Source organism: Sarcophilus harrisii, chromosome 5 (assembly GCF_902635505.1).
Source record: "Sarcophilus harrisii chromosome 5, mSarHar1.11, whole genome shotgun sequence".
Taxonomy (NCBI): domain Eukaryota; kingdom Metazoa; phylum Chordata; class Mammalia; order Dasyuromorphia; family Dasyuridae; genus Sarcophilus; species Sarcophilus harrisii.
The window spans coordinates 100,010,478-100,036,305 of NC_045430.1; the positions used below are offsets into that span (position 1 = coordinate 100,010,478).

Here is a 25,828-nt window from a genome sequence, read left to right on the forward strand (position 1 = left end):
AGATCTACAGCCGGAACTCCTTTTCCCTGTCATGGGTATGACTAGGCTCTTTCCCGGCTGAGTCTTTTTGAAACAAACATGTGAAGCAGTCCAAGAACAGAGTTAAAGTTTTTAGCCACAGGGATCCCAAGTAAGAGGCAGAATAGCTCAATTCGGCGGTTTGAAACTTCCATGCGGTACGCGTTAGCCGGAGTACCCCAGGGGCCCGCTCCTTAAAGGGGAAGCACAAATATATATTCCCTACCTGTGTGGATAAACATAGATACAGACACATATGCACTGATATCCTGAGCTTCTAAAACAATTTGAAGTAGCCTTTATTAGTAAAATAACAGGTAGCGAAATACCGGATCATTTTCCTCCTGCGGAAAACGGATCTCTCATTGTGCTTTGTCATCTAGTCCTTTGGTCTTCCGGGACTACCGTTCCCGTCAGGCTTTGTGATCCTCTTCCCCATCACGGTCCACACCCCTTTTTGGCGCACAGCTTGCTGGGAGAGAGTAAGGGGCGGGCCAAGTCCAATGGGTGCTGCCTTTGGAGGAGGAAGAGGGGGAGTAGGAAAGCGACCAGAAGGTGGAGGCGAACTCTAGGCCTCATTCATTACCTCTGTCTAGTGGGCCCCAGGGCCTTGTCTTCCAGGAGCCATGGAGGCGCTGATTCCAGTTATCAACAAGCTCCAGGACGTCTTTAACACCGTGGGCGCCGATATCATCCAGCTACCCCAGATCGTCGTGGTTGGAACCCAGGTGAGCGCTGAGGCCTGAGGTGGCTGGGCCGCTCGGCCAAACCGGACTAGGGCCCTCCCTAGGCCTCAGGGCAGGGCTAAGGCGGGGCTGGGTGGAGCTGGAGGCCTCTTGCACCTGTTTATTTCTTAGTCCTGCTCTCTAGGCCTCCCAGAAAACTGAGAGGGATTCTGGTAGGCGGAGCCGCCTCGCGTCGTGCGCGGCGCTGCTCTGGATGGTTGGGGTGGCTAAAGAAGAAGCGAGGTTTTCCTGGGGAGGGCCCTCGCCTTCCAAGGACGACTGAGGGGCAAAGTGGTGCATGGAAGGGGAACCGGACTCTGGGTTGGCGCCTGGATTGGTTCAGGAGTCTCGGGGGCTTGGTTTTCTTTTCTTCTCAGTGCACCCTCTGAGCTGCTTAGGCACCCCTGGAGTGCAGCGTGAGAGGGCTTTGAGTAACATCCGAGTTTTGTGAAGTTTAACCTTCCGGACTTCTTGAAAAGCTTAGAAATTAGGCGCGAGCGCGGACACTCGCGCCCGCATAAAATCGCCCCCGCCCCTACCTACCTCTTCCTGTGGTGGCGAGGATCACCTGGGATCACCTCTGTCGGTCGGGTGAGGTTTTTATCTTGTGATAAAAACACTTTACTGCTGCAACTTTTTTTCTTTCTACAGAAACTGGGCAAATTACTTAACCTTTTCAATCCACGCTTGTGTCTTTACAGAATTGTGGACGCAAATTTTTCAAAAGTATTGAAAGTCATATTCCTTACATGTAAAACTAAGGTCTCCTGTTTTGTTTTTCCCTGGGTGTTTCTTGGCATAAGGGATTAAGTAGAGCCATATTAGGGTTTTTTTTTTTAAATTTAATAGCCTTTTATTTACAGGATATATACATGGGTAACTTTACAGCATTAACAATTGCTAAACCTCTTGTTCCAATTTTTCACCTCTTACCCCCCCCCCACCCCCTCCCCCAGATGGCAGGATGACCAGTAGATGTTAAATATATTAAAATATTTGTTTTTGTTTTAAATAAACTGCAAGATACCTTAGACGTTATGTTTTCATATCCTAATAACAGTTGGATGATATATGTAGGCAGTGGTATAAGTAGGGGTAACTTCGGTTTTCTGTCATTTTATATGAAATGATTTGATTTACTTCAGTCAAGAGTCAGTTTAAAAGCTGCTTGCTTGTAGGATATATTTTCTGTCGTCCCTTCTTCCCTCTTCGAAAGGGAAGTACCTTGACTTTGCTTGGTATGTACCAATCTCCCATTTATTAAACTTCATTTCTGTGTCAAGACCGAAACCTTAAGAAATTGAATGAAGCATTCTCACAAACTCTTTGGGAGTTTGCAAATGGACTGCATGAAAAACAATAATGATAAGACTGAAAAAAACTCTTGGGAGTTTGCAAATGGACTGCATGATAAACAATAATGATAAGACTGAAATAGGTGCTGGGGCCTGGTTGTGGAGGACTTTTAAGTGCCAAACATAGAAGTTTGTATTGTGATCCTAGAGGTAATAGGTGGGAGACACGAATTTGAGCTGGGAAGTAGGTAGGATTTGGTCTTTAGGAAAATTACTTATTTAAATTTAAATTTAGGAAATTACAGCCATAAGAAACAGAGATTGGAGAGACTGAAACTTGAAAGAGAGAGACCAGTTAGGAGGATTGATGTGGGCCCCTACTACTACTATGTAAGTAGAGAAGAGGGGATAACCTGAAAAATTTTTGGAGCTAATTGAACTTGAAATTTTTGAGATAATATTGCTCTAAAAGCATAATTATTTTTCTCCCTCTAATCTGCAAAAACTACCTGTAAGCTTATTTGTAGAATTTGACCATAAAAGTACTTAGAGGTTATTTACACCAGTTCCTTCTCATAAGGAAGTAAGATCAAAGAGGTTATATGACATGCTAAAGATCATATATTATAATGGTAGAACCTTGCCTCCTGGATTTAAACATTGTTCTTTCAACCCTATTTCAGAGAATTAGTAGTCTTAATATTCAATCAGTGTGGCTGCCTAATGAGTCCATGGAGAGTAGATTTTAGAATCAAGAAAATCTCCTCTGACAGATAGTTGGTTTGACTATAGGACTTAAGGTATACATATCCTTAACCTTTGTCTCTGCTTCTCTCTCTTTTTCTCTCTCTCTTTATTTTTTTTTTATTTTATTAATAGCCTTTTATTTACAAGTTATATGCATGGGTAATTTTACAGCACTGACAATTGCCAAACCTTTTGTTCCAATTTTTCCCCTCCTTCCCCCCACACCTTCCCCTAGATGGCAGGATGACCAATACATGTTAAATATGTTCAAGTATAAATTAAATACAAAATAAGTACACATGTCCAAACCGTTATTTTGCTGTACAAAAAGAATCAGACTCTGAAATAGTGAACAATTAGCCTGTGAAGGAAATAAAAATGCAGGCGGACAAAAATATAGGGATTGGGAATTCTATGTAATGGTTCTTAGTCATCTCCCAGAGTTCTTTCACTGGGTGTAGCTGGTTCAGTTCATTACTGCTCCATTGGAACTGATTTGGTTCATCTCATTGCTGAAGATGGCCAGGTCCATCAGAATTGATCATCATATAATATTGTTGTTAAAGTATATAATGTCTGCTTCTCTCTTAAGTGCCTAACATTTGTGGAATTATATTGGTAGGAGGGAATTTCTTCTCTCCTTTTGTAAGGGACTCTTATTTCCTACAAAAATAAAATCCTGGATTTGGTTAAATTTGGTTTAAAATGTTCCACTTTATAGTAATTGAAGCAGCTAGGCAGAGCAGAAAAAAAAAGCAGGGCCTAGAATCAGATTTGACTTCAGATTTAGCTATGTGATCCTGGACAAGTCACTTAACCTTGTTTGCCTCAGATGAGGAATCATCTGGAAAATGAACTGGAGAGGCAAATGGTAAACCACTCCAGTATCTTTGCCAAGAAAATCCCAAAATTTTGGGTTTGTTTACTACATTTATTTGTAGCTTATATAGTCACATCCAGAGTCATATTTGAATGCTTCCTCATTAATTAATTACTTTTGAAATATCAAAGGAATAGTCATTCAGTGTTTAATAAATTAAATTATTTACTATGTTTCCTAAAATTGGAATTTTAAAAATCTTTCAATTTTATACTTTTTTTAGTACTTTTTATTTTAGGAAACAATATTTTTTTGGAACTGTTTCCTGACTGCAAAAGACCACTGCCAATTAGAAAGTTTCCATCAGCTTTAAAGCTTTGTGCTTATAAAAGTATGAACTTAATATGAAGTCAAAGAACTAGGCATATAATGTGTCAATATAAATACTTTAAGAATAAGAAGGATTTATCTTACACTTAATGGAGTTTATATATCTTCCAGTATACCTGATGAATAGATTCATGAACTACTCATTAAGTTGGGAGGAGCTATGAGGAAAAGGGAAAAAAATGACCATGGTGAAAGCTAGTGTGCTGTGGGAGGGTCATATATTCAAAGTTTCATTTTATATATAAAACTACGAGCCAGAGTTACAGAGCTAATATTTGTCAGAGGTAAGACTTACCCAGAACTACTAGACTCTGGAGCCAGCTCTTTATTCATTAGACCAGGCTCATAAAAGTCATTCATTATAAAGTTAATATTAAATACCAATACAGTTGATGAAACTTGCTTTAAATAAATGAATTTTAGTGCATAAAATGTCACATCTCTTGTTCTTTATATTTTTTGTAGCTGTGTTTTGGGTTTGTTTACTACATTTATTTGTAGCTTATATAGTCACATCCAGAGTCATATTTGAATGCTTCCTCATTAATTAATGAATTGTAGCACTTCTCATTATTAGTTATTTAAGCTCTGATCCTTCACCACAGTTTAATTGAATATTTTAATAATCTGGGGATATCTCTTATCTCTTGTCAGTCTATTAGCAGGACCATTAATTCTAATTGTATTTTATTTCACTCAGTTTCCCATCTGCCATCACACCAGAATGGTAAAGTACACTTGCCATTATGTCAAGATTCTGTTGGTCTTTTAAAACAATAATAGTAGCTATAGCTTTTCTAGAAGAAGCTGAAAGAGCTGAGATTATACTTATATTTTTATTCATCTTCATTTTTTAAGATTCGGCTTCTTTCTCCCTACCTTTTAGTTTCTTTGTAATAAAAATAAAAAAAATTAAGAAGAAAAAGGGGAGATGGGGGGAGCGGGGGAGCATTTAAAGTAAACCAGGGAAAGGATGGGGCCAGTCGATAGAGCAGTCAGAACACATAAAACATTTATCATTTAAATTTGCTGTCTTATATGGCACTCCAAAACAATTACAAAATTAACATCAAGGATTACTGAGAAAAAGTCACCGTAATGACATAATAATAGTAAAAAGTTTGAAATACTGTGAGACTTGCCAAAATGTTTCACAGAGATGCAGTGTAAGCATATGCTGTTGGGAATATGGCACCAATAGACTTATTCAAACCAGCGTTTACCACAAACTTGTAGTTGGTTAAAAAAAAAAAAAAAAAAGAAAAAAATATATAGTATTTCTGAAGCCCCGTGAAGTTAAATACAATAAAATGAGATGCGTCTATGTAGTTCCCAGTACTGGAGTTGCTAATTCAAACAGTGTAGACATTTTCGTCACTTTATTTGCATAATTCCACTTTGCTTTTCAAAATGGTTATACCATTTTACAGCTCCTCCAACAAATATTAGTATATTTATAATTCCACAATACCTCTTTGGTCATTTTTGCCAATTTTATAAGGTATGAGTTGAAACTTAAGGTTATTCTGATTTGCATTTCTCTTATCACTAGATTTTTTGAAAAATTTTTTGTTCATGTGGTTGTGATTACCTTGAAGTTCATTTTTTGAGTTGTTCATATCCTTTGTCTGCTTTTCTATTGGGGAATGGGTATTAGTCACATATATTATTAATTATATATCATAGGTACTGAGAAAATCTAATTGACATTGTCTCCATTTTTCTGATTGATTTTATTTTGTTATGGATTTCATTCTGTACCATTGCTGACATTTTTTGTAGCAACATAAGTCTTGTTTCATTTGTCTCAGAGTTAAGTTTGGAAATTCAGTCTTCCTGTAAATTTTTCATTGTCTCTGAGTTAAGTTTAGAAGTCCAGTTCATATGCTAATCTCTGTTCAATTCCTGCCTCCAATTCTTGGGAGATACCAATGGTCACCAAAGAGTCTGTTCTGTTATGCAAGGTAGTCTGGTCCACTATATAACTGCCCTTGAAGGTGGATTTCTTAGCAACTGGATGGAAGGACTGGTTCATATCGTTCCTCTTGCCTGATAACACTACAAGCTATGAACCAATTGTTATTTTTGCTATCTATATGCTGCCTTCTATTTTTTTTTTTCTTTTTAGATGCTCTTCCTTTTGTCTTTAAAAAACATGTGTCTACCATGATTTAAGAGTCTTTTGGTTTATTGGGAAACTGAGAGACCTCTTTTATTGGGAACTTGCTATCCTTACCAATAAATTGAATATACTCTGAACTTGTGCCTGTTTCTCTTAATTTAGTTATATCTATACAAACCATTTTAAAATTAATTTGATACAAAGATTTTTTTCTCTTTAATGGTTCTTTTTTTATCCTAGATGTATTAATGTTTGTGCAGAAGCTTTTCAGTAAATTGTAATTTAAGTCATCTATATGATCTTTTAAAGTTCCTTCTGCCTCTTGAGTTGGTTGAGAATACATTTCCTACTCATACAATTTTTTTTTGTGGAATATGGTATATAATATATTGACTTAAGCTTTAGCGCTGCCAGAATTTTCAATTTTCTAGTAGTTTTAAAAAAATTTCTAGGTAAATTACTTAAACTTTATCAGAAGCTGAGTTAACGAATTCTATTGTTTCTTATTGTTTAGTCTGTTCCATCTATCCTTTTTTTTCCTAAAGCAACATTGAATGATTATTATGATGGCTGTTCTGTAATACAGTTTGAAATACTAGAAGTACACTATTCTCCCCTTTTGGAAACTTTTTATCATTTCTTTGATATTCTGGGTCTTTTGTTTTTCCAAATGAATTTTCTTATTAAGTTCTATAAAGTTTTGCCTTTGATTGTACAGCATTAAAATGATAAATTAAATTTGGTAATATTTTTATATTGGCATTATCTACCTATGAGTCCCGAATATTCTTCAGCTATCTTTTTTCCTTCCCCCAAGTATCAAGTAATAAAGATACTGATAACAGTATAACACTACTCCACAATTTCTTTTCTCCAGCTAAACAAACTAAAGGGCACTTTATACTCTAGAGAACATGTTCTATCTTCCCATCTGTTTTTCTGGCACTGTTCCCTATTCATGAATTTTTTTTTTTTTTCTTTGCCTATCAGATTCCTTCTTACTCTTTAATACCCCTTTCAAATACTACTACCTCTTCCTGGAACTATAGGTGGGGGTGGAGACTATCAGTAAAAGTCATGTTTGGGTATCAGGATGGTCAGTTAGGAAAGGAAAACAAAGTCAGAAGATCAATTGCAAGAAGAGAAAGAAAAGGGATGAAATCCCTTGTTGGGGATTGTTTCCAACAATCCCTTGTTGGAAAATGTGGAATACAGTGATATTACTCTGATATGAATCTGGCTCTGCCAAAGCTGAGTGAATTCATTGTACTAAAAACTAAAGACTAAATGATCACATAAGGTCTTTGCAGCCTGGCAGAAACGATCTCTTTTTAAAAGAACAAAATACATTTCTTTAGCTTTGTTAAGATCATCAAATCAAATTTGATTGAATCCCTTAGTCATTCCAGATCTGGAATCTTTGGTCTTATCTCTTTTCTTTCTGGAATGTCATTCCCTCTCCATCTGTGGAATTCCAATCATTGTTTTGTTTTTGTTTTTTTCCATTTAAAGCTTTTTATTTTCAAAACATGCATAGTTTTCAACATTCATCTTTGCAAAACCTTGTGTTCCAAATTATTTTCTCCCTTCCTTCCCCCTACTTCTTATCCTAGAAGTAAGTCAATATAAGTTAAACATGTGCAGTTCTTCTATATATATTTCCACAATTATGTTGCACAAGAAAAATTAAATCAAAAAGGAAAAAATAAAGAAAACAAAATGCAAGCAAACAACAAAAAAGGTGAAAATACTGTTATGATCACACACACTTAATACTCAGTCCTCTCTGGACACATCCATGCAGATGGCTCTCTCCATCACATATCCTTTATTATTTTTTAAAGGAACACTTTGTTTCATAGTTATTTTGAGCAGAATTTCTCCTTTTTTGTGTGTGTGATAATGCTGTATAAAATGTTGATGGCTTTATTAGGTTTTTTTTTTTTTTGTATTCTGCTCCTAACTGAAGCTGTTAATTGCTTCAATTTCTTTCTTGAATGTTTGAATTTTTCTAAATTCATCATGTTATTTTCATATAATGTCCCCACCCTTTGTAGATGTTCTTACCTTTAATTTATATTTTTGTATTGCTATAGCAATATTGGGAAATAATAAAGGGCATCCTTGCTTTACCATTATTTATAATGAAAAGGTTCGTTTGTTTCTTTATAAACAGTGCTCAGTTCTTTTATGTGGAATGGGTGCTAAACCCCAAATTAACATCATCTTTCAGGTACAAAGAGAAAGAATTTATTTAGTCCATGTAGGGAGAGGCCGACATACCTGGGAGCCATAACTTCCACCAATGTGCTCATGTAACCTGACCAGCTTCTGGCTTGCTAGGGTTTAAAAAGCAAAGATCCATGTCTTTTCATTGTATAGACTAAAAGGATATAATCATCCTTGACCAATGTTGTCTGCTCCCTGCAACCCAGGATTCAAGACCTCCTCTTCTAGCTCTGAGAATAGGGATCATGTGACTTAGTTTCAAACTGAGAAAACTTCACCCAGTTAATCCCATTCAGTTTTAAATATAAATATAAACTTTTAAATTAAATTTTTGGTTTTTTTTTTAAACTTAATTTATTGTCAATTTATGGAACAAAATACTTTAATGAGTGTCTTATAATTAGTCTTTAATGTGTTTTCTTTGTTTCTTCTGCATATTTTATATTGAATTTTCCATTGAGTTTTAGTGTTTTTGTTACAAATAATCTGAAAATCTTGGTTAAATGTCTTTTTTCCCCCATTCAGAATTATACTCTACTTTGCTGGGTAAATTATTCTTGGATACAATGAAATCCTGACTATTTCTGCAGTATTTAAAAGTTTTTTGTTTTTGTTTTTCCTTCTTCTTGTTTGTCATATTTTCTCCTTACCTGAGAGTTTTTAAACTTGGCTGTGACATTCATCTAAGTTTTCTTCCTGGGATCTCTTTTAGGTGGTAAATGGTAGATTTTTTTTTTTCTTCTATTTTTACTTGTTCTAGAACTTCAGAGCAGTTTTCCTTTTGATCACAACTTAAAAAAAAACATACAAATACATATAAATCCAATAGGCATACATATTTATACAATTATCTTGCTGCACAAGAAAAATCAGATCAAAAAGGAAAAAATGAGAAAGAAAATAAAACTCAAGCAGACAACAACAAAAGAAGTGAAAATGCTGTGTTGTGTTCCATACTCAATTCCAACTGTTCTCTCTCTCGGTGTAGATGGCTTTCATCATAAGATTATTGGAAATGGCCTGAATTCTCATTGTAGAGAAGAAAGCCATGTCCATCAGAATTGTTGATCACAACTTTTGGCGATTGTTATGTTATTACATTTTCATATTGGTTCTCTTTGATCTGTTCTCTACATCAATTGTTTTTCTAATGAGATGTTTTAGATTATTTTCTTTCTTTTTTTTTTTTTTTTTTGATTTCTCTTGCCCAATTCTAGTTTGCAAAGACTTTATAAAAGTGTTATGTGGTGAAATTTCTTGAGGTATAGTGAGATTCCTTATGTAGCTGCTCTCAAGGTCTGCTGTTGGTGATTCACTGCCAAACTTCAGCTCCAGGGGAGGCCGAATCTTTAATTTTTTTTTTTGAGGATTTCTCAACTTATCTTAGAATATTTTCCTTGATTTTTGATGCTGTATATGAATTTCATGATAGTTTTGTTTGTGAAGGAAATAGGAAGAACCTGGAAATTTCTGATCTATATCATTTTCCAAGGATAACAGTTTTATATGTATGTATATACATATTTGTATGTATATGTGTATAAATGTGTGTGTACACATGTACATACTTTTTAAAAATTGCATTTTATTTTCATGTCCACATTTTCTCTCACTTTTTTCCCTTTAACCCCCCATCCTGATATTAAGTTAAGATTTCTAATTATTTTGTTTGAATTGTATTATGGTTTTGGTGTAATACTCATTAATTTTCTATGAATTTTCATTTTTGCTACTGCTTATGTATATAGTCATTTTAGTTTTAAAATTTTCTCTCTTGTAAATTTAACTTGGCTAGTTTCTATTTTCAAATAGGATTTACACAAATCTTTCTTTTATTGGCCAAGTTAGCTAATGGTTTGTTGATGGGGGAGATTTTTTTAAGAGCAAGTAAAGTAATAATTGAACAGAGAAACAAAATATGTCTTTCTAACAATTAAATCAAGGTTCAGATCAAATGATGTTACTTTGAAAGTGTTCCTTTATTTACTGCATTATTAATAGTTTTACAGCAGTGTAAAGAATTTCTTAAAAAGCTTACAGCTACTCTTAAATGTTTTATTTTCAGAGCAGTGGAAAAAGCTCAGTACTAGAAAGCCTTGTAGGGAGGGACCTACTCCCCAGAGGTACTGGAGTTGTCACTAGGAGACCCCTTATTCTACAGCTGGTCCATGTTTCACAAGAAGATAGAGGAAAAACATCTGGAGATGAAAATGGTAAGTATTAGACATTTGTAGTATTTGAATTATGCTAGTACATCCCCTTTGTAGTTTTGTCCTTAAAAGGAAATAGTTTGAAGATAATATTGTTTATTGTTGATTGATGATAATTACAAACTAATGGCTGCACCGAAGATCAAGGAAAGTAATCATAATAGCTGACACTTAAGGTTTGCAAAGTACTTTTTTTTTTTTTTTAAACAACTCTGAATGGAGTATTATTATCTTTCATTTTATACATGAGGGAACTTATAGCTTCAGTAAGGTAAAGTGTGTAATCATATCACATCTGGGACAGAATTTCAATCTGAGTTTATTGATTTCAGTGCCTTATCTACTACCCTAAACTATTTAATTTTATTAGATTTTGTTCATACTATTTTGCCAAGGGTTTTTTGAATCTTGACTTTGTCATCCATGGTAGGGATATAGATTGAGAACTGAAAATGCCTATATAGTGGTCAAGAAGTTGAGGTCTGGTGAAGTTAAGTGACTTGTCAACTGATAAGAGTTGATTCAAATCCAAATCCAACCTTCTTTTTCAGTGTTGGGTGCCCGACAAATTTTCTAAGCATGATGTGCCTTCATCCAAGCCATTGATTAAAAAAAAAAAAAAAGTTGAACAAGGCCAGTGGTGATAGACTTGTGCTGTGCTGTAACCACCGGTTCTGATGTAGATACTTTCTCTTATCAGGTTAACACTGCTCCCCATTAATCAGCACTCTAACTAGTCATCCTGCCAGCTAAAATTAACTTCTTATCATTTAGCCCATATCTTTTCACCTAGTTTTCAAGGCTCTTAATAAATAGGTGTTTGTTAAATGCTTTGATGATGTCCATGCATCTACTGTCTATGATATTAATTTAATAATCCTTTGGAAAAAGGAAATGAAATTATCCTCACATGATTTTAAATTCAGTCACAATTTGTCAACCACTGTGCAAGACAAATAATATATACAAACAAAACAATTGTGAAACAACAATTATTGTCCTATCATTGTTTTTTTGTTTGTTTGTTTTTGATGGACCCATGCTGGTTTAAGTAATCATTTCTTTTTCTAAGTACTTACAAAATCATACGTTTGATAGCATATTGTAATATTTTGCTAGGATTGAAATTTAAACTCAGTAGCTGACCATTTGAAAAAAAAATCAACTTATTTCCCCTTTTGAAAATGTGGATAACATAGAACTATTCTTTGGCATGTCTCCTGCTTTTCAAAGTTTTCACATCACTGACTGTGACTGTGACATTTCTAAGTTCTTATTGTACTCTGGGACGTGTTTCATCCAAGCCTGAGCATTTAGGGTGTTTACTATTTCCTTTTTATGGTTTTATGTTTTATGTTTCAGTTTCTGTGTTTCTGTTTCAGTTCTGTGTTCACGTTTTTGTCCTGTCATTCTTTGTTTTGATCATTCTATTTTATTGAACTAGTTGAGTACCTCAATGATAATGTTGACCTGACCATTCTTCAAATGATATATATGTGCTTTTTCATCCTGTGTGATCCACGGTTTTCATATATTTTCTACCAGGTTTCTATTCAACTTTTTGTGCTGAGGGTTTCTTGATATTATAAGGATAATATGGTATCATTTTAGTACTTGGATAATTCATCAATTTTCATGCTTACAATATAACTGGCTCACTTCCTTTCCTGAACTTTGATATCTTTGTGTATTACATTCATATTCTTCAGTCTCTTTATTCTTTTTTCTTTTTGGTGATCCATGATTTTGTTTTCTCAGAATTTATGGTTTTATATATATAGTTATGGTTTGTTTTGCAGCAATGTAGCATAATTATAAGAATATTACAGATAAAAATATGAGTTTTTAATTTCAGGTTACTGCATGAGATTACTGAATAATAGCTGTCCTTGAGTATAGTCTAATCTTTTCTTATCTCTCTTTAATTTTAGGCCCAGTTCTAAGTTAGTATCTTTAGATAGTGTCCCCAGATATAGGTACTGATGAACTAATTCTGTGTATCTTATATCCAACTGTTGATTATATTCTGAATAATAAACATTTTTCATACACTTGTTTTTTGTGTGTTTGAGTAATGGAGGCTAAACTCCTGATTAATTTTTTAAAGTTTTTTTAGTACTTTGGAGAGACATGAAGTGATTAAAGAGGATTAACTAGAAGACCCCATTATCTCTAATGAATCCCTCTTGCATCTGGATTCTGCAGTGACAAATATCTAATTTTATGCCTCAATTATTTAAAGAAAAACACTTGATTTTTTTAAAGGGTGAAATAGTATTATAAATGAAGAGAATATATTTATGTGAGGAATATGTATGTATGGTAGGGTGAAAGCATGAGGTAGAACATTTAGGTATTATTGGAGGAAAAAAATTGGAATTATTATGGTAAACATAATCATATAGATCACCTGGCTAGAAGAAATGAAAGGCGAGTTCTGAAAATAGATAACATGCAGAAGTCTGTTAAGAGTCATGAAAGTCTATCTGAATTTGTGTTCAGGTTTAGTTTCCTGCATTTAGTTCCTTGTAATTTTAGCTACATTGGCGGGGTTTTTAAATATATATATTTTTAAAAATGTATATAGTTGGAACCATCTATTTTACTGCCTGTGAATCTCTCTCTCTCTCTTAGTTGATCATGAATTTTCTTGATCATGAACTTTTCCCATATCCATAGATCTGACAAGTAATTTTTTCTATGCTCTGTTTATTTGTTTGAGATCACCTTTTATGTTTAATGAGACATCTATTTGAATTTATAATCTATGAGACACTGATTTCTGCCCCATTACTTACCAGTTTTCTAAGCAGTTTTTGTTGAATAGTGAATTCTTGTTCCAGTAGCTCAGATTTGGAGTTGATATTATCAAACTAGTTTATTGTGCATATTTCTTTCTGTATATTATGTACCTAGTCCTTGATCAACAACCTCTCTATTTACCCAGTACCAAATTGTTTTGATGACTACAACTTTGTAGTATAGTTTGAGGTTTCTTACTGCTGGCTTTCTTTCCTTTTTTTTTTTTTCCCCCAATGATGCCCTTGATATTCTTGATTTTTTATTCCTTCAGAAAAAATTTTTTTTTTCTAGCACTATAAATTAATTTTTTAGTAATTTTGGTTATGTTGTCTTTTTTTTTTTTTTTTTTTTGCCCTATACATAAGCAATTTTTATTATTTCCATTATTTAGATGTGTTTTTATTTGTGAAGAGTGCTTTATAATTATGTTTATTTGTGTATCTTGGTGTAAGTAGCATTCCAAGCATTTTATAAGCTCTGGAGTTATTTTAAATGCAATTTCTCTTTTTGTCTCTTCTTACTAAATTTTATTGGTAATATAAAGAAGTGCAAATTTTATTGTATCTTATTGTGCTTCTTATCCTGCTGTTTTTCTAAGGTTAATTGTTTTGACTAGTTTTTTATTTGGCTTACTAAGATTATTTATGTATGCCATTGTACAAAGTCTTTCAATATCTTTATCTTGTCTGATTACTATAGTACAGTTTTCTAGTACATTTATAGTACAATACCAGTACAATACTGAATAATAATGGTAATTATATTTCACCCCTCATTTTATTGGAAAATTTTCTATCTTATCCCTTATATAAATCTTATATCTTGCTCTTGATTTTTGCTAGGTTCTACTTAGGATTTTAAGCAAAACTTAAAAACTATGTGATTTGGAACACAACATTTTGCAAGGGTGAATATTAAAAGCTATGCATATGTTTTGAAAATAAACAGCTTTTTTAAAAAAAGGAATGTGTGTTCTTATTTTGTCAAAAGCTTTATTACAAATCTGTTGAAAAAAATCATATGTTTATTTTTAAAATATGCTTAAAGTTTTTCTAATATTGACCTAGCCCTGTATTCCTGATGTAAATCTAGCCTGGTCATAGACATATTACTGTAATTTTGTTAGTATTTTCCATTCAGCTACAAATTTGGTATGATTTTTTTTAAAATTTTTTGAAACAATTTGTGTAGTATTTAAATTAATTGTTCTTTAACTGAACACATTTAAATATGTCTGATCCTGTTGGTTTTTTCCCCCCACTTCGAGTTCATTTATAATTTGTTCAGTTTCTTTTTTTAAGATAGTTATTTAAATATTCTACTTCCTCTTCTTTCAGTCTGGCAATTTTAGTTTTTGTAAATATCCATCCCTTTGATTTATTGTCATTTTTGTTGTCAGACAGTTAGATAAAAGTAGGTCCCATTAATTGCTTTTATTCTGCTCTCATTGGTTTTGAATTTAACAGTAGAGTATTTATTAGTTTCCCCCTAGTTTTATTTATTCATTCATTTTAGAAAAAAAACTTTATTTTTAAGATATACATTTTGTTATTTTCATTAGTTGGAGGTTTCTTATTTTGCCCTGTTCGTGTATTTGTTCTTAATTTTGCTTTGTCAAATCTCTTTAAGAATATGAGATCTTTTCCCCAATTTACCAATACCATTAAGTGGTCACATGATATGAACAGAAATTTTTCCAATGAAGATAGCAAAATAATAGTTATTTGAAGAAATACTCTAAAACATTATTGAATAGAGAAATGTAGATTTAAAAATCTTGATATCATTTTGTACTTATTAGGTTGGTTAAAATGATAAAAGGAGACAATGTTGAAAGGATGTGGGAAAATTTAAACTTCTAATTCAGCGTTGCTGGAATTGTGATTTGATCCAAACATTTTGGAGAACAGTTTGGAATTATGCTCAAAGAGTTATTTAAACTGCTTATACTCTTTGATCCAGAAATACCACTATTAGATCTGTTTGCAAAGATGATTATGGAAACAGAAAAATAACCTATTCAAAAGTTTATAGAAGCCCTCTTTGGGGGTGACAAAGAATTGGAAATTATGGAGACACCTATCAATTGGGGAATGGCTGAATAACTTGTGGTACATGATTGTAATGGAAAAACTACTGTGCTGTTAGAAATGATTTGTCCAATGATCTTAGAAAACTATGGAAAAACTTGCACTAAATGAATAGAGAACTAAGAGAAAATTGTATACAGTAACAGCAATATTGTTTTACGAATGACTGGTTATAAATAACCAGTTTAATTCTAAAGGACATGTGAAAATGTTAAACGTACATCCAAAGAAAGATCTGATAAGTAGAAGTACATGTAGAATAATTTTACATATGTATATTTTTATACATATATTTATATGTAATATTATATTTAATTAATAATTACATTTATGTTTTATAAATAATAATTAATATTATAACATATACAGGCACACCTATATATGTCTAATGGTAATCATCTCTAGGATATGGGGAAAGTGGGAAAAGAAATTACATCATAATTTTATTATGTATTAAAAAGGAAAAGAAGGTTATATGTAATAGATTTGCAATTTCATGTGCAATTGTCTTTTTAAAAATTATATTATGTTAATTGAAATGCTTGCTTCAAAGGCCCTTTATTGATTATAATTTTTATTGCATTGTGAGTTAATAAACATAATTTAATCATGTTTCTCTGCATTTGTTTTTAACTCTTTTTCTGTCCTAATATATAGTCACTTTTTGTGAGGGTGTCATGTAAAGGTAAGAATAGGTATATTTTCTTTTCCCATTCGGTATTCATTAGAAGTTTATCATATTTCACTTAGCTAAAATTCTATTCATCTTCCTAACTTCTTTCTTGTTCATATTACATACATCTTATGGACATTATGTTTTTATGTACATTGAGAAGAGTATATTGAGATTTCTCCCCCTTTGTAACTTTACTGATAACTTTAACTTTTCCTTTAAGAATTTAGATGTTATACCATTTGGTGCATGTATGTTCAGCATTGATATTAATTTATTGTCTGTAGTGTCTTTTAGTAAAATGTGTTTTCCATATTATCTCTTTTAATTATTTTTTATTCTGTACTGTACTGTCATGATTTTGCTCAAGCCAACAGTATGTTTTCGTTTCAAGTATGTTTCTTGAACAATTTTTAGATTATTATTATTTTGCTATTGTTTTCCATGTTATGGGTAAGATTATTTATTATTATTTTGCTATCGTTTTCCATGTTATGGGTAAGTTCATCTCATTCACATTTTTTACAGTTACGATTGTTAACTGTATTTCTCTTCATCTTATCTATTATACTTGTCCTCTTTTTCACCCTTTTCTATTTTTAAGAGACTGTTTTGCTTCTGACTGTTGTCTCCTTTACTTAGTAACTCCATCTTATTCTCCTTTTTCCTTTTCTTTTATCCCCTTTCCTGTTTAAAATAGGGTTTTTTGTACCCTAATATTTGGGTATCTGTATTTTTCCTTCCTTAAACCAGTTCAGGTGAAAGTAAAGTTTGTTTTCTGTTCTCTCTTTCTCCCTACTATTTCCCACTCCAGTTGTATTGATTTTTCTTTGCATACCCCATGCATTTCCCATAATGTGGGAGATAAATTTTTACCTACTATTCCCCTCTCTTCCTCTCTTTTCTAATTCATTCCTCTTCCTCACTTTTCCATTTTCCCTTTGAAATCATCCAAATAATGCTCTCTGTCTTAATTATACTCCCTCTAAGATTCTTGGTGATGATACAAAATTTTAGGTGTTATATATAAATTTATTATACCCTGTGTTAACAACCTCAACAGTTTAACCTTGGTTTTTTTCCTCTTTATGATTTATCAAACATATTTACCTTTTATGCTTCTCTTGACTCCTGTGTTTATATATCAAACTTGTTTTAAAGGTAGATTTTTTTTTTTCTCCCTGTAGGATTATGTTTAATTTTGCTGAGTATTATTCTTGATGGCAATCCTACTTCCTTTGCTTTCATATTTCAAGCCCTCTGTTTCTTTGTACGGGTGGCTACTTCATATTTAAATTCTTTCTGACTTTTGACCTAGAAATTTTGGATTTTGGAATTTTCATTTTGAGAGTTGCTTTCAGGAGGTAACCATTGTCATTTTCTATTTTGCCCTCTGGTTCTAGGATATCTGAGCAGTTTTCTTTTATAAATATTTTGAAATATGATTTCTAAACTTTTTGTTTATGGCTTTCGAGAGACTAGTGATTCTTAAATTATTTCTCCTTTACCTTTTTTCCAGGTCATTTGTTTTTTTCTGTGAGATATTTATATTTTCTTCTATTTTTTTCACTCTTTTTTTTTTTTTTTTTTTGCTTTGTTTCATTTTTGGGGTCACATGTTTTTATCCCATTTGGCCAATTATTTTTTAAGGAGTTATTTTCATCAATAAGGGTTTGTACATCTTTAATTTCCTTTACATAATTTCAGTGGAAATTATGCAAATTAACTTGTACAATAACAATTAGAAAGTGAGGAAGGGCTGCTACATTTTAGTCAGATGGTTTACGTTGTGGGAAAAGTATGAAGATAATCTTAATATATGCAACTAGGGGATATTAAAGAACCAGGATTATCAACATGATTGAGAAAAATAGTAATTATCACTCCTGAATTTAGGTCAGATCATTATTTGGTACTTAATTAAGGGCACTAACAAGGAAAGGAGATAGTGAAGTTAAGTGGATCTTGCTTGATGAGACTCAATTGGAAACTAGATAGTTAGACCAGTCCTAAAGCAATAATTCTAGGAATATATAAGCATTTAGAGAGAGCTGAAAAGAACATAGGAATTTATCTCTTAACATGTCTCTGTGCTTCAAGGCATTTGTAAAATAAGGGGAATAGGACTTATTATACGAAATCCTTTCTAGCTCTAATTTTGTGATGCGTTTGCTATATAGAGAACAATAGTTTGAAAACTCCATTTTTTGAAAAATGAAAAGGATCACAATACACGATAAGTATTGGTCAGTGTTACAAAATTCAGGGTGGCAAAGTGAGACTGAGCATTTTTGCTTTACTTTCTGAATACATTTCCACCACAATTAGCTTGGGAAAAAATACCAAATTGAATTCTGATTGAGAAAACCAAAACAAAGTCACAGTAGGTCATTTTTCCTGCTCAAAGGCAGCAAAAGCAGAGAAATCTGGAATATTATACCCACTAGGGTAGATCCCAGGGGGACCCCTGAATTTGTGCTAGGAATAGAAATAGGTGCTATTTGAAAGCTGTATCACCCGTTATTCAGTTCCAGGTCAGAGAAGCAGTCACTTCTAATACTGAGCACTAAACTGAATACTGAGCAAAAACTCCAGAAACATAGTTATATGGCTGCATTTAAAGAGCAAGTTCTAACCTTTAGCCTAGCACATTAGACTACAATGGAAAAAAGAGGACAGGAGAATAATACCAAAAAAGATGCAGCAATTCCATTAATCTGAACCTGCAAAACCTCCCAGAAAGGGAAAAGTTTACTGAAACTCAGTCACACACAAGACAACAGACCATAACTTTATTAAAGACTTTGTAGAGCTCATTCAAGAAAAGGTATGAATAGGCCTATTACCCTACCCCCCCACCCCCCTCAATCATAACACTTTCCAAAGCACTGAAGACTTGCAGGTACTCAGACTGTGTTGGGAAATAGGAAAAACTAAGGACAGATATCCTCTCCAGTACTGAAAAGGGCCCAATGCTAATATAAAGTATAATGTCAAGAAGCTGGAAGCATGAACAAAGAACCAAGCTACTATTGTCACAGGGAAGCTCAAGATACAAGAACACAGTGATTTGAAAACATCCACAACCAAAATCTCTAAGATAGATTCAACTTGAACACAACCTCAATAGGAATTTCCTAGAAGAGTTAAAGCAAATGATAGAGATTGAATTAAAAAAATTTTTTTATTTTTACATATTTCCTTATGAATCATGTTGGAAGAGAAAAATCAGAAAAGGAAAAACCACAAGAAAAAGGGAAAGGGGAAAAGTGAGCCTAGCATGTATTGATTTACATTTAGTTTCCATTTTTCTCTCTCTGGATGCCGATGGGAGTTTTCCATTCAAAGTTTATTGGGATTGCCTTGGATCATTGCACATTGTAGCTGTGTACAATTTTTTCCTGGTTCTCTTTGTTTCACTTAGCATCAGTTCATGTAAATCTTTCCAGATATTATATTCATGAATATCCATTTTTTCTTCCTTGTAAATTGTTTTTTTGGTTCTCTGCTGCACACCATATTTACTTTTTCTTTTTTACCCCTTTCATCCCCCTATCACTCCCATGCAAGCTGCTACAATTATGAAAAGATATATTTATGTATATGTATGTAGATATATAATACCTACATACACTTACACACACCTTTCCCATTCCTGCCAACACTTTAATTAAATTCTGCTCCATAACTTGCCTTAGTATTACTTAACCTCCCTCTACCCAAGGATCCTTCCTTTACCCTTTGCTTCCTGGTCTGCCACCCCTCCCCCCCTTATTTCTTTATAGATTTTGGAGAGTGCGTATATACCTTCATGGTATATATGTAGTGTTGCCTCTTCACACATTCTTGATGTGAGTAGGTTTTCAGAACTATAAGTCTTTCTCTCCCCTTTAATGCCTCTCTATGTTTACTCTTCCTCTGTATCTCATTTTGTATAACATGATTATTATTTTTTACTTTAACTCTACTGATCTTTCTTTTGAGCCTACCTTCTTGTTGATACGAATCTTAAACATATAGTATACATTTCCCATGTAAAAATAGCAATTTGTATATGTTTACACAGTTTGTCATTAAAGTTGATTGTTTTTTTTTATATTGGCTTTTATATGTTAAAATTTTCTGTTAAGTTCAGGTTTGGTTGATACGAAGTCCTGAAAATCTGCAAGTTTGTTAAATATTCATTAAATATTCATTTAAAAATTTCAAAACTGTAGATATTTTTGCTGGATATGATAGGCCTAGTTCTTTTGATTGTCAGTAGATATGATTTCCAGGATCTGCAGTCTTTTATTATAGTGCTACTAAGTTTTGTACAATTCTAATTGTAAATATGATCCAGCGTATTTGAATTTTTTTTTTTCTTGTTTCTTGCAAAATTTTCTCCTTGATCTAGGGGTTTTCAAAATTTGTCAATAATATTCCTATGTGTTTTCCACAAAGAATCTCTTTAAGATGGTGATTGGTAGATTTTCTTCTATTTCTGTTTACCTTTCATGTTTTCTCTCATGCTCTATCTCTCACTCCAGGACAATTTTCCTGGATTATTATGTCAAGGTTCTCTTTTTGGTCATAATTTCTGGCATTCCAGTTATTTATTTTTTTTTTTTCTTGAGGTAATTGGGGTTAAGTGACTTGTCCTAGGGTCACACAGCTAGGAAGTGTTAAAGGTCTGAGGCCAGATTTGAACTCAGGTTCTCCTGACTTCAGGCATGGCTGGTCCTCTATCCACTGCGCCACCTAGCTGCCCCAGTCCCCGCCTCTGTACTCATCAGGTATGCTGGTTCCTTCTTCCCTTCTCTGCATCATACCTGGCAGAGCCTGGTGTTCCCAGTCAGCAGAGGTTCACTCAGTCTTTCTGGACTCAGAGACAGACTCCACAAACAGTCAGAGATGAAAGTTCCTGTTGTTTCTACTGAGGCTCCATCCACACCCACTTAGCCCCAGGATTCTCCATTTGGTGTTTCTGGGGAGCTAGCCTGGAGGTGTTGATACCACTTGGGTTAATGCCTCGGCATCATCTGGGATTGTATCAATAGAACCACAGTTCTACCCCAAGTCTTCTTGATTTTTCAAGTCTATGATTGAGCTTGAAATTTATTAACTTACTCCACTGTATTCCTACAAATGCCTTGATTTTCAAAAAAGAAAGGGTGTATATCCCGTAAGCTTGACCTTGATTCTTGGCAAAGTTTTAGAATATAGAATAAATTATTCATGAATATTTAGAAAGGGAAAGAAACAGTACTTCCTTGAAGACAGCATGTCAGATTAATTTGACTTCCTCTGTGTATATATGTGTGGGATGTGTAGGTATAGACAATAGATATTAGATTATTAGATCAGTGGATGCTATACATACACATTTTTTTATTGCCATAAAGTGTTTGAAGAAACACTTTGCCAGTGTTGTGGATAAAAAGGAAAAACATATGTCAGATGATGGTATGGTTCTGTTGATGGTATGGTTTAATGACTTCAGACATTGAATGCCTTAGACTCAAAAGAGTTGTTTAAATTTAATGGGTCATGGTTGACTTGGAGGGAATTGTCACTAGTATAGTATTTACAGACTCTGTTCTTGGTCCTGTGCCACTAAACATTTTCATTGATGACGAATAAAGTTATAAATGGCATTCTTGTCAAATTCATAAATGATAAGAAATTGATGAGTGATTTTGACAAGATTTAAGATGCCAAAAGATCTTAGATCTTAAATAATGATGCTTGATGTAATCTAATATAAATGCAATGGCTTGGCTTCAAAAATCTTTATAAGTATAGGCCAGGGAAATAATTATTAGGCAAAGTTCTCTTGAAAAAAATTTGGGGGTTTTAGTTGACTTGAAGGATTAAAATTAATCAGTTGTATCATATGGCAGCCAATGTAGACTGATTGAGAATCTTGAACAAATTACAGGAAATAATAGTTGCATTTTTATTTTGCTCTACTTTGGCCAGATATGAAATATTATATTTAGTTTTTAGTGCAACATTTTGTGAAAGAAATAAGCAATCTGAAACATATACAGAGGAGATGAGTGAATTTAGAAGGATGTTATGTAAGAATCATTTAAAGGGCCAGCTACAAGGGGCAGTGGATAGAGTACCAGCCCTGAAGTCAGGTGGATCTGACTTCAAATTTGGCCTCAGACACTGAACACTTACTAGCTGTGTGACCCTGGGAAGTCACTTAACCCCAATTGCCTCGGGGGGGGGGGGGGGGAGAGATCATTTAAAGGAAAGAAGACTTGGGGAGAAGTATTTTAAAAAACTATTATATGAAAAGAAATACTAAGTTATTTTTCTTAACTCATGAGGCATAGTGAACAAGGGATATTGGTTAGAAGTTGAAGAGAAACAGATTTTGCTTGTTTTCAGGGAAAACTTCCCAAAGTGGAATTATAGAGGGCATTCCCGTTCAGTTACATACAATTTGGAAGAAATAGCCTTTGAAATTCTTAACATTTCTGATTTTGATTCGATGTGTTTTGGGGGGAATAAGTGGGAAAGTTATAGACCTCTCTTGAGAAGTTTGGCAAAAGTTTGACACCTTTGGATCAATGCCAAATATAGATTTATTGTACTATTTAGTTCTTTTAATTACCGTCCCCCCCCCAGAAAAATTTTTTTTAAAATTCAAGTGTGAGATTTATATTTCAGCATATTTATTGGTGAGAGGGGAACTTTTTTGTATCTTATGTCAACATAACCTCAAGAGAGGGATATTGGCTAAAAGGAAAAAAATGCAGTTTCAATAAACATGAAATTTTATATAAGAAAAAAGTTATTTTTAAAAAATTCAAATAAAAAGAAAAATTTCATAGTATTGGTATGGGGCCAAACCCAGCCATAAAATTCCATTGCACTACATTTTATTTACTTTGTTATCGACTCTGTTTTAGTTATTGAATATAGTGTTCTTATGGTTTTACCTACTTCACTTTGATTGCATAATTAATATCAGTTGTCACTTTCATTGTTTCTTGTAGAGTAGCAATATATTACTCTATGCATATTATGTGCATACACTTTTCTAAAATAAAAGAAATGCATTTTCTTTGCTTTTGCTTCTTTGCTACTATAAGAAATGCTGCTATATTTTGGCGAACATGAAGCTTTTCTTTGTTGCCTTCTTTTAAGCAATGGAATTTTTGTCAAAGGGTATGAATAGTTTAGTTGCTTTCCTAATATACTTTTTGCAAAAAGGAAGATATCATTTTACCAAATTCCAGTTTTGAGACAAATATGGTTCTCATACTCAAATCGAGAGAAAGCAAAAAAAATTATGAAGCAATACCATTAGTGAATATTGATATGCAAATATTAGCTGAAGTAGTAGCAAGGCATGTAGGATGTTACTGATGTCACATGCTAAAAATATTATTTACTATGACCCGATTAGATTTATTTTAAAAAAGAAGGTAGTGAAACATTAGAATAACTATGATTACAAGAATATTAAAAAACAATTAAAAATTATATCATAAATGGCTTTCATTGATACATAAAAATTGATAACATAAAATTGATACATTGATGCATATAAAAAATACCACCTTTTTCTGGGCTATATCTGGGCTAACTCCCTGGAGGGTCTCTCAGGATCAGTCAGAGTCAGGATCAATCAGAGTTCTTGGTCTTTAGAGGGAGAAGTGAAAGAGGCAGGCAAGCTGCCACACAGCTTGTCAAAGATGTATCCTGGATTCAGAGTCTAGAGGCTCTAGCCTCTCTCCTCTTCATCCTGCCACCAAATGACCCTGACTTCTCTCCTTCAACCCTCCAGTCCTTGCCTACAGTTACCTCACCACCAAACAATCAGTAAGCATCAATGATGAGAGCCATCACATCACCATCTCATCTAAATATATGTATATAGAGCCATTATCTCACATCAAATAGGTAATTAGCCTTAAGTGTTCTGTTGTCTCATTCAAGCACACCTTTTCAGAGTTTTAGCCCTCTACATCTCCCGCTTTCTTTTGTTTTAGAACATAGGTGCTCACGATCTCCCTGACTTCTCAGGAAGAAAGATGAAAAACACCAAAGGGAAGTGGGGAGTCAAGCCAGATATTAGTGGGTTTCTGGGCTGAAGAGTCTTACTAGAAACAGGTATACACAAATCTATCAGCATGGGAGGTATTACACAAGCACATAGCAATAAAACGCAAGCTAGTAGTGATGACTCTCCCCACAGCTGGTGCAGGCAAAATGTGGTGTAACAAACATGAATTGTACAGGCAAGTAGAGATATAACAAAACAATCTGAATCAACATGGTATTGTAAAAGATTTCCAGAAGTCCTAGAAGGAGGGTATGTAAATAACAATCACACATACACCTCCTTCAGCAGCCAAGAGATAGTCCAAAACCAATCTGTTGTCCATTACTTTATGTGTCAGGGAATCCAGTGATCCCTGCAAAGTTTTTGAAGTCCTGCAACAGTCTTATTATGGGTTGGGGAATCCCAATGATTTCTGCAGATTTTGAAGTCCTACAACAGTCTCGTGTCAGAGAATCCAATGGTTCCTGAGGGTTTTTAAGTCCTGCATCAGTCTCATTAACAATTTTTGATGTCCATGAGTCAATTGCCATAACTGCCATGCTCTTTCAGTGGTGGGCACAGTCAGTGATAGAATCACCCGATGTTTCTTGGGTCTTCTTGGCTTCAAGGGTCTTCTCTGTCTCTCTCCAATGGACAAGGCGAATACAACATCTGATTCCTTCTCCATCCGTAGAGATACAAGCAAACCCTATCTTGTTCCTTCCATTCACCACTTTCTGAATTTCTCCACATCACCTGGAAATTATCTAAAGATAGTGGAGCTGCTCGCAACTGAACACTGCCCTTTCTGGTGGGTTATAAAACCTGTCTGCCAGAGCCAGTGAATCTTTATCAAAAATCAAGGAAGTTAATTGTATAAAGAGCTAAATTTAGAAGTTCTGTAGGGTTATCTGTGGCTCCCCCTTTTATTTTTGGAGGAGTGTCTTGATGTTTCTATTTCTCCTCTCTACTATTTTTTTTTTTATTAGAGCTTTTTATTTACGAATTATATGCATGGGTAATTTTACAACACTAACAATTGCCAAACTTTTTTGTTGCAATTTTTCCCCTCCTTCCTCCCACCCCCTCCCCTAGATGGCAGGATGACCAATACATGTTAAATATATTAAAGTATAAATTAAGTACAAAATAAGTTTACATGTCCAAACTGTTATTTTGCTGTACAAAAAGAATTGAACTCTGAAATATTGTACAATTAGCCTGTGAAGGAAATAAAAAAAAAAAATGCAGGCAAGCAAAAATATAGGGATTGTGGGAATTCAATGTAATGGTTCTTAGTCATCTCCCAGAGTTCTTTTGCTGAGTGTAGCTGGTTCAGTTCATTACTGCTCCATTGGAACTGATTTGGTTCATCTCATTGCTGAGGATGGCCAGGTCCATCAGAATTGATCATCATAGTGTGTTGTTGTTGAAGTATATAATGATCTCCTGGTCCTGCTCATTTCACTCAGCATGAGTTCATGTAAGTCTCTCCAGGCCTTTCTTCTCTCTACTATTGCCTGTCCTTGAGGAATAAAAAGGTAATGTCAGTGGTGTGTAAAATCTGATACTGTACATAAAAGTGTGCATGATGTTTATAAGTATATGCCGGTCCATTATCTGTTTATATTGCTTGTGCCACATCCATAATTGCAAATGCTTA

The 25,828-nt window shown here is 33.8% G+C and overlaps 1 protein-coding gene across 7 annotated transcripts in view; it reads left to right on the forward strand.

Annotated features, from left to right (window-relative positions):
* The first annotated feature begins 279 nt into the window (after positions 1 to 279).
* Positions 280 to 25,828, forward strand: part of DNM1L (dynamin 1 like) — a 60,569-nt gene continuing 35,020 nt past the window's right edge. For 4 of the 7 annotated variants that reach the window (XM_031938150.1, XM_031938151.1, XM_031938149.1 and 1 more), the window contains exons 1-2: positions 281 to 746; positions 10,412 to 10,559. In XM_031938150.1, coding sequence (XP_031794010.1) covers positions 645 to 746; positions 10,412 to 10,559 — 250 coding nt within the window. In that variant the 5' untranslated portion in view covers positions 281 to 644. Of the gene's footprint in view, positions 747 to 10,411; positions 10,560 to 25,828 lie in introns of all 7 variants that reach the window. The other 3 variants (XM_031938147.1, XM_031938148.1, XM_031938153.1) reach the window with 2 other exon arrangements.